The sequence below is a fragment of the Mustela nigripes genome, unplaced genomic scaffold (assembly GCF_022355385.1).
Source record: "Mustela nigripes isolate SB6536 unplaced genomic scaffold, MUSNIG.SB6536 HiC_scaffold_76, whole genome shotgun sequence".
NCBI lineage: Eukaryota > Metazoa > Chordata > Mammalia > Carnivora > Mustelidae > Mustela > Mustela nigripes.
In genome coordinates this window covers 2,722,233-2,731,934 of record NW_026739491.1, presented here as the reverse complement: position 1 = coordinate 2,731,934, position 9,702 = coordinate 2,722,233, and the positions used below count along the sequence as shown (strand labels likewise).

At 53.9% G+C, this 9,702-nt stretch overlaps 1 protein-coding gene across 7 annotated transcripts in view; it reads right to left on the bottom strand.

Annotated features, from left to right (window-relative positions):
- Positions 1-1,867: 1,867 nt before the first annotated feature.
- LOC132008262 (autophagy-related protein 13) overlaps positions 1,868-9,702 on the bottom strand; it is a 56,105-nt gene continuing 48,270 nt past the window's right edge. For all 7 annotated transcript variants that reach the window (XM_059386797.1, XM_059386800.1, XM_059386801.1 and 4 more), the window contains 5 exons: positions 8,022-8,136; positions 7,368-7,445; positions 7,044-7,160; positions 6,365-6,493; positions 1,868-4,206 (listed from right to left, as the gene is read on the bottom strand). In XM_059386797.1, coding sequence (XP_059242780.1) covers positions 4,129-4,206; positions 6,365-6,493; positions 7,044-7,160; positions 7,368-7,445; positions 8,022-8,136 — 517 coding nt within the window. In that variant the 3' untranslated portion in view covers positions 1,868-4,128. The remainder of the gene's footprint in view (positions 4,207-6,364; positions 6,494-7,043; positions 7,161-7,367; positions 7,446-8,021; positions 8,137-9,702) is intronic.

Here is a 9,702-nt window from a genome sequence, read left to right as displayed (position 1 = left end):
CTGTTTCACAAGGGAATGAGGAGATGGTCCCAACGTCGTGTAGGGGCTATGATTGGAAGCCACACTGCGATTGGAAGTATGACTGTTCGCTTCTCCCCGCCCTCCCCCCAGCCTGAGCACCTTGGCTATCTATCTCCACCTGCCACCCAGTCCCACCGAGGCTAGGGAGGGAACCAGTTTTCCTTTTCCCTCTTGAGTAGGTTTTGCTGTGCTTTAATGTTTAAGATGGTAAAATTTACATGTGTATTATACCACAATTTAAAGATGATGGCTTGTCACTGGGAGGGCAGGCTAGAATTTCTCTTGGCATAGCGGTCAAGGTCAAGTTGCATCTGTCTGCTGCCTGCCTATTGATTGTAATCAGGTGATGGTGGCCTCAGTCTGTTTTTTCCCTTCCGTGCCTGCTCTGGCTGGGGGAGCAGGGCGAGAGCTGCAGGATTGAGCAGAGGTGTGAAGCCGGGGTTGACAAACAGGCTCTGAGCCGCAGGGAGCCAGGGCCGTGGCCCAAGTGGCCCTCACAGGCCAGGCAGAAGGCCCCAGCAGCCTCTCACCGGCTCCTCCCCGCCCTAAACTGGGCGACTGCTTACCACAGAGGAGCAGTATCCCAGGGAAACTCTGAGAGGGGATCAGCCCAAGAGAGCTGTTTACTCCGGTTGGGCTCCTGGCAGGGCCTCTGCCAGTGACTCAAAAGTGGGTTTACCCCTGCCTTGGCAACAGCAGGTCTCTGGGGAGAGATGCTTTAAAGGGGCAGGACGCCATCATGAGACACAGGGCAAGTGAACACTTCGTTTTGGGGGGGATCCCAACCGAAGGTGAAGACACAGGGACAGTCTGTCTCTTCACCATCTCTGACTCACGGGTTGGGCAACTCTGTCCCAACTGGCTGCACGGTCAGTTATCATGGCCAATGCCAGGCGCAGTTAACAAGCGAGGGCTCCCAGGGCCCACAACAGCACAGCACAGCCATGGGCAGCCGCCTCCTTTTCAGCCCTAGCTTTGGGCTAAAATTAGAACTTTCTCACCGTTTTCTGCCCTGGCTTCAGCCTGAAGTGGGGGCAGGGAGGCAATGCATACCACAGTTGCCTCTTGCCTCTATCTAGGACTGTCTCTGGCTCTGGGACCCTGGCTCCACCCCCGGATCCCATGGCCCAGCTCAGCCACAGATCAGGAGGTGGGACCTAGCTTTACCAGGGCTGAGAGGCCTGCCGGAAAAGCCCCCAGGGGCCAGGCAGGAATAACTTACTTGGCATCCTGACTCCGCAGGGAGCACCCCAGGGCCTGACTCAAGCTGTCTGGCAGATCAGGGCAGCTAAACAGACTGGTCCTGGACTTCCCGATCCCTCACTCAGCCCCTTGCCCTGTCTGGTTTGCTCAGCACAACTCCTCACTCCAGATTAGCAAACAGATACCAGCACCTGAGGGAGGCCCACATTCCCCGTCTGCTCCTGCTGGAAACATGGAAGAGGCCTGGCAGCTCTTTCTCGCTCTGAACCAGATGCTGCTGCCTCCAGGCTGAGTGGAGGCAACAAGCAGCGGACGACTGCGATGGCCTCGTCTGAGGAGCTTTACTCTGCGTGTCCACTTCACACACAGTGTCTCGCTGACTCATCATCACACACGAGCCCCTGAACTGGGAACAGTACAGTCAAGGAAAATGAGCTCTAAGTTTCCTGACCATCCCAAGCTGGCACAGCTGCTAGGTGGCCAAGCCCCAAGACTCAGAACAGCCTGCCTGACTCCGAAGCCATTCTGCACTTCACATCCACGGCCCTTCCTTCCGCGGAGGGGGCCCGCCGGTTACCAGGGCCCACACACAAGTGGGAACGCACGGGGTAGCATTTTAGACAACTGACAGGACAGGAGGCTGTAAAGTACAGAAAAAATTTATTGGAAATCTCTCGAATACATTTTAAAGTATAGCTCAGTATTTCCAAACCAGGTGAGCTGGAGGAGGGGGGGGAGGGACTCTGCCACCTGGAGCCCGGTGACGGGTCCCAGCCCTGCCCCAGGGGCTGCTGCGGGAGTCAGTCTAGGGCTCATCCCTATCAGTGCTGGGGCCGAGGGACAAGGGCCAGCCTTGACAGTTGCTCTGTTCCTCCCAGGCTCAGCTCAGGGATCAGCCTCCCTGGCCTCACTGATGGGAAGGCTGCTGCCTGCAAAGCCACAATCAGGTGTCAAAGAGGACAATGGCTAACAGGCCTCTCCGTGCTGGGCCTCAGGAGGACAGCAGCTGAGACACTGTGGCAGAATGTGAGGGCAGGGGCGAGCAATAGCTTACCAGGGCTTCCCCTTTCTCAGCACTGGGGCCTGGGGCGTAAATCTGGAATGGTTCAGCAGGCCATGGGTGCACTCTGGCCCAGGTAGGAGGACCAGCTGGACACCGCTGCTGGGAACATTTCTTTGTGGCAGCAGGATGCATGCAACAGGGGCAGGGCTCAGCCTACCTGAGACAGCCTCCAGCCCACTCCAGCCCTCAGAGTTCAGCCTTGTAGGTGGGAACAATGTCACATGCATTTACTAACAAGCAATTGAGGACCACCTGCTCCGCTTCAGAACAGCTGCCACCAAGGAATAAATAGCCCAGGTGGGCCAGGAGGAATGGGGCGGGCCTTGTCTCCCCACCCCCACCCCACCCCCGCCCACCAGGTAGGCTGGGGGAGGGACCGAAGGCAGGTGGGTGGGGCTAGGCGCTTGACGGACTCCAGTAACAATATCTAAATGGTTAAGTCAACCATACACCTAGCTTTGAGGTTTCTCAACGAGGAACCAATCCAGCCAGTAAACCTCAGGGCAGGGTGCAGAGGGTTAAACAAAGGTGGTGGCCAGGCCCAGGTGGAAAGAGAAGGCCCATAACCTAACCCTGAGAAACAGGAACAAGACCCCCCAGGAGGGGCCCCTCTGGCCTTGCCCAGGACCATGGTGGAGCCCATAAGATGCACTCTATGTCACTGTACAACTCTAGAGGGTTGTACACAGTCAGCACCCAAGACTTCCTGGACTGCCAGAATGGCATCAGTCACTCTGCAGAAGCTGGGACGGATTCACACTCTCGCCAGGAATATGCAGGAGTCTAAGGTAAAGCCTATTGTCAGTTCAAGTGCAGCAATTCTGGGAGGTTCTGTTGCCCTCAGCCAGCCCAATTCTTGGCTCCCACCTTAGGTATATGGGAAGGAAGATGCTCAGAGCAGCAACCCAGAATCTGATGAACCTCCAGATGAGGAAGCCCTACTCCAGGAAGAGGCTCTCCCCCTTCCCCAAGTGAAAACATCGAACCTCAAACATATTTTCTCTATAAAATATCGGATTTCTCTGAAAGTAATAAATATTTACCATGTTAATAACCAAGGAGCAGCAACAGGGGAGGAAGGAGAGATAAGGAACCTTCGCTGTGACTCCCAATGAGAGACTCCTGGAGACCTAGGATTATGCTTTCGTGCCGCTGAGGGTCTGAGCAGACAGCCACCAGGGCTGCTCAGACCCTCTGCGGGGAGAGGGGCTGGCACAACCCTCAAGAGTGAGAATGGCTGAGTTTGGAGCTCCTGCCAGCTTGGGCAGGGCGCCTGTCATATTGCCAAAAGTACAGGAACGGGGCAGAGAGGGGGAAGGTGAGAGGAAGAAGACATAAAACCAAAGGGGACCATAAAAGAGCCTGAAGGAGCTCTTCCTTCTTCTTCCCAGCACTGTTTCCTTCCTTTTCCGCCTCCACGCCAGGCTCGGGGCCACCAGCCGGAAAGTCAAGTGCTTGATGGTAACGGCAGGCCAGCAAGGGGCCAGCTGCAGAGTGGACCCAGGGCAGGGGGCGGGCAGGAGGAACGGAATGACAGCCATTGTGAAGCAGCCACGATGGGCGGTGGAAGCAGAAGGCCCTGCCAAGGGCCCTCTGGTTATACAGGGTCTTCCAATCTCCAAGGCCAGGGTGTGAGTCCTCTCAGATGCTATCCCCAGGCTTGACTGCTGCCATGGAGTCTCCAGGAGGTGTGAGAACAGGGACTTGCGGGTCCCCATGGGGGAAACCAGCCTCTCCTCCGCCCGGAGCAAGTTGAGGGATGGGAGCAGCTGATGAGTGGGAGGCTCTGTCTCCTGGGACCACAGAAAGGGGATGCTGCTGGTACCCAAGGTCACCAACTTTTACTGCAGGGTTTCTACAAAGGCATCAAATTCTCGAACATTCTTCTCGTGCACAGCCAGCTTTTCTGGTAGTGAGTCCTGCACCGGGAGGGGAGAGAAGAGTTGCTTATTCAAGTAGGGTCCCAAAGAGGCAGTCGTGCAGGCCCCCCACCCTGGCTGGAGAAGGGAGCAGAGCATAGAGCTCAGCACAGCAGCACGGGGCAGGGAGGCAGGCACTGCACAGTGCGCTTGTAGGGCCCGGGGGCTCAGCAGAACGGTCCAGGGAATCCAAGTGGGCCACACACTTAACGAGCTAGAGAAGAAGCATGCCAACGACAGGATGACGCAGAGAAGTTACCTCTGGCACAGACGAGACAACACTGGAATGAAACAGTAGGCTCAGCACTCTACAGAGTAAGAAAAGCTAACAAGAGTTCTTCATGACCTGTGCTGGGCAGCAGAATCCCTTGGGGCCACAGGAACAAGGCCATCTTAACCATACTCCAGAGAGAGTCTGACTCAGCAGATCTGTGGGGAGGCCTAGGAACCGGCATCTTTACACCCACTGAGAAAGGGCGCGTTAGATGATTGAGAGAAAACAATAAACAAGAGAAGAAAACAGAACCTCAGGAGCTAAGTTTAACTGCCCTCCAGAATCAACTACGAAAATGTGACACTATTCAGGCACCTAAAGAGATTCCCTGGGCGCCAGGTGCTGGGGAGACGTGGCCTGTCCCGCCCCAGAACTGGCTGGCGACCCGGACAGGCTGGGAGCAGCAGGGCAGCGTCCAGCCACTCCTGGCAGTAGAGTTGCTCTCGGAGCTGTCGCCATCGGGGTTCTTGCAAGCACATTTCCAGTGAGAAGCCAGGGAACCAGGGGCTAAAAGCCTAAAATCAGAAGCCAGACTCTCTGGGATCAAAGCTGTGTGCTGCCAGCTCCGTGTGACCAGGGGCAAGTTATCTGTTTCCAGGGTCAGTGTTCTCATCTGTACACTGGGATAGGAAGGAAAGCTACCTACCTTAGGATTGTTGAAGATTCATGCAAAGCACTTAGAAAAATGCTTGGCACGTAGAAAGCTTCAATAAATGTTAATAATAAGGATATTGTTTTAGTATTGTTATTACTGAGCATGTTTTTCTGCTTCGAGCAAATCAGGGGCCGAGATCTCATGATTCCTACTCCTATAATGCCATTCCTCTAATGTTGAAGAGAAGGTGACAGTCCCACCTCAGGTAGAGGGACCCTGACATCCTGGGGTATTAGAGTAAGCAGCTAGTTGGGTTTTAACAGGATGCCTGGAGGCCAGCAAAGGGGGAGTGAGGGACAGCTATGGGGAAAGTTGGAGGCCTGTCGCGGTGGGCCACACCCCAACAACAGATCAAACCAGACAGGCCAAAGTCAAAGAAGGCCTGAGACCCTGACCGAGTGAGGGAGAAAAGGCATGAAAACCTACTCCTAAAGGAATCCTCTTTCCAAATAATAAATTACACCCCCATCCCAGTTAACTGTCAATAAAAGATAGAGACCCAAACCCTGGGGTGCACAGCTCTCCCGAGCTCGCCCGCTCTCATCTCGAATGTACTCTCACTAGAATAATCTCTTCACCTGCACCACTCAACCACCATGTCTGGTCCATCTTTGAATTCTTTTCTTACAACTAAACTCAGAGGCTGCGCAGACATCCCAGAGACAGGCTGGGTGGAGGCACGGAGCACCCGGAGTTTACAGCCATGCGGCCTGCTCCTGGGTCCTTCAGACATAGGAAGTGCACTAAGCAGAGATGCGGAGATCACAGTCAGTAGCAGGACATCTGGCTAAACTCGAGAAGTGCTGGCTGAATCAGGAGTGAGCTCTCTGAGGAAAGGGCAGGAATGCCAATACTCAGGACCTCACACTTCTGCCCTGTACCGCTGGTGTCTGCCTGACAGCTGAACAGCTAAATGCTGGAGCTACTGGAGCAGCTCGGCTTCACGGCAGCAGCGAGCAGAAGACCCCAGATAGCGAACAGCAGGGATGGAAGCAGTGGCGAGTGTGGAAGCAACGTGAGGACAGTGACCGCCAGACACGGTGCAACCTCAAGGGGGAGCAACAGAAGATAAGGATATCGAAGTGTCTCTTTCCTGCTACAGAGATGGGAGGTACGGGAGTGAAAGGGAGTAACAGGAAGAAATTTCTAGGCCTTTGGGGCAGGAATGACCATTAAAAGAGGATAGGAGGTCGCAGGATGAGGTCTGATGGGGGAAGGGGTTTCCATACCAAGTCCTCAGCCATGGACTGTGCCCCGATATCTATGGAGAGGCTGCTCAGCTGGGGAGGATTCTGAAATTCACGATAGAATGTCCCCAGGTCCATCGGAAGAATGTCATCTTTAGAAAAAGCCGGTTTCTTCAAAAACAAGACAGACTCAGGTTAGCTTGCCTTAGGTGGGAGAGGAAAATCAGGGGAAGGAAGCTATGAATCGCCCTCTTTACTTCAGTAATTATCAGAGAAAGGGTTACTCCGGGTTCATCTCAGGGGGAGGATTTGCTGTACCTTTCTCCTCTGGGCAGCTGAACTCTAGCCCTGGTGCTAACACTCTTCTCCCCTGGGAAGGTTTATGTTCCCCTTCCTCAAACTCCTTCCCCTAACAAAGGGCCAACTATTCAGGCAAGGAATAGGGCCTGCATGGATACCACTGGCAAATCCTCATTTAGAGTTGAATTTCAACCGAAGACTCTGCACAAAACGCCTTCTTGTTCATGGGCCTCCAAATGTGTCCCCGAGCAGGGTATGCGGACAGGTTCTACCACACAGCCAGGGGCCCACCCTTCCCGTCCCCTCTGTCCGGACCAGCCCATCTGATCCCTGTAAAGGAAGTCCTGTTCAAGTCCCCGGGATGCTTCTAGGTTTACTTCCCCTATCGCAGCCAAGGTCCGAGAAGGTGACAGCAACTTACGAAGTCGATCATGACGAAATCATCGTGGGTATTGCCACTGCTGCCCCCGCTGGAGCCATCTGAGTGCAAGCTGCCCTGGAGAGGAGATTCGGTCTCTGGGGAGTCTGGAGGATTCACCTGTTTCAGAACAAGGCGGAGGTAGGGGCGGGTTCCAGGCCTGGTACAAGCTGGTGTTAATGATCAAAGGACCTGTAAGGGACCTGACGCTGGCCGGAAATCTGCAAGCCCAGGAGTGCGGCTGCCAGCCTGCGGAGGAACGGTGACTTGCCCGGGAAGATGACACGCACAGCACCGTCTGTTAACTTTAGTCAAAGGGGGACTCACCATGGGATCAGCACTCTCCAGCTCCAAATTCTTGGGAGCAAACATGGCAAAGGGGATGTCCAAACTGGTCAGGGTCACCTAAGAGACATGGAAATTTCAGTGGCCACCCCCACCCCAGCTTATGGGCTTCCTCAGAGGCAGCCAGCAGTCCATCGGTCCAGCAGATTCGCACACCCAGGCTGACCACACTGTCCTCAGGTTCCCATCCTGCTGGAGAACCCGCAATCTCCCCGCTCCCATCACACAGCCACAACATCCACAGGGGTAGGGCTCCTCAGGACCCTGGGAATCAGCTTTGGAGGCCTGACCCGCAGTGACTGGGTAACAACTCTTCTGCGCTGGCAGAGCTGAGGAGGAACTTATTCCAAGTAAGGCTGAGGCCCTGACACTTGAGTGCAGGCCGAGTGTGCCAAATGGGGCCTAACGTCCCTGTCCTATGGGAGGTTCACTCCATCTCAGAACAAGAGCTGTGAACTTCTGGAGGGCTGTCGCGGGCTACTAACCCTCTTCCCAAAAGATTCACACATACACACACACACACACTTCTGCATATGATTTTAGGGGTCCCACAGACTGTAGGTGAAGAGCCCTGCCCCTAAGGCCTCACTCTAAAGGCTCAGACATTCTCACAGGTAGCAGCGTCAGAAAAATCACCTGGTTGATGGGCTTGTTGACGAAAGCCCCCACTTTGCGGACAAAGATGGTCTCCAACACATCGTGGGGGGATGCCCGGCCCTCACTGCTGTTTGATACCGTTTCAGTATCCTCGCTGGAGAGGAAAGACAGTGTTGGTACTCATTCTCAAACCGCAACAGAGCCTATGCGGTTGCCCATAAACCCACTATCGGGGGGCCTGTAGTCCAGGACACGAGCGCCTCCCCAACCCCCCAACCTCTGACCCACGTGGGAAATGGCAACACAGGGCCTGGCTGCTGCCACTGTCGCTCTTCCTTCCGAGTTAGGGCAGAGGACGGAACCTCCAGAACAACTAAAAATGAGGCACACGTGAATGAGACTCAGCATCACAACTGTGTGAGGCGTACATTAAATTTAATCTGAAATACCACCGGTAAGCATCAGTCACCAGCACACCGCAGTCGGACATACAGGCCAGCAGCGCCCGTCAACAACCGTGACGTTAATAGTCATCTGTGACACAGGCAGACTCAAGCTTTAAGCTTTTCTTGGCCTTCTTGTTTTTGTTAACTAAAATTACCATAAGAAGGAATGATTTACAGTGTTTATATAGTACTGTGTTAATTTAAGCCTTACCTCACAAGGGGCAGTGTCATTATTCTAAGTTGAGAGTCCCAAATTTGGCTCATTAGATAACCAGAGCTTTCTCCGCCCATGACACATCGCCTGGGCTGAGGTCCTCTGCGCCACATACCACGTTTCCTCTCCTCGTCCCCAATCAACCCTCTGTTCAGCAAGGTCTCTTTCAAGGACACACTTCGTTTGGCTGCCCCACTCCCTCCCCTTCCAGCTCTCCAGACCGATGTAGAGTTGTGGATGATAGGCGGTGAGGGTGTCCCCTCCATGGGCCACCAGGCCAGTAGTCACAGCCCTAGCAGCAGCAGGGGTTAGGAAAGGTCCTCTGGCCAAAAGCAGGGGCTTAAGGTAGGGAGGAGGACTGAGCCGGCTAGGTGGATTCAGGCCACTAGCTGGCAGGAAGGACCAGTACTGAGGAAAGGCCTGAGCTCTGATGACCTGCACTTAAGAACCCCTTACCCCAAAGAGAAAAGACAGTGTCCTCTATCTCCAGCTACTCCCAGACATGTTCCAGGAATCAAGGCTCAGAAAACTGGAGTGTCAAATGACTAATGGGCTCTTCCTTTGATTATGTGACACGGGAAGGCTTTAAAAGAATGGACATTTGGGAAGCCAGGAATGAAAGTAATTATTTTTCCTGATGGATGGCACAAAAAGATGTTCCCAAATAATACCCGCCCCCCCCTGCTCCACTGTGGGAATGAAAAAAAACTACCAAAAATTTCTATTATCCAAAAGTCCATTTAGGATGCGGTGGGGCAATCAACGTCATTATCTCTGGGGCCTTGTGGTCAAAGGAGGGCAGAGCAGGTCAGGACAGCCTCATCTTCCCACGGGAGAACTCCAAGCGCAAGGGAAAGAGGAGCTCAGCCTGTGCCAGGTCATTTTGGGAGCTAAGTGCTCTCTGGCAAATCACTTAACCCTCTGAGAGCCTCTTACTTTTGAAGAGGCAGTAACAGTGGTGATTGGTGCAGGGCAGGATTCTGAGAACTTTCCTGATCTACCTCATCAATGTCATCATAATATGAAATTTATAAAATGTATCACTTCTATAATCAGAAAA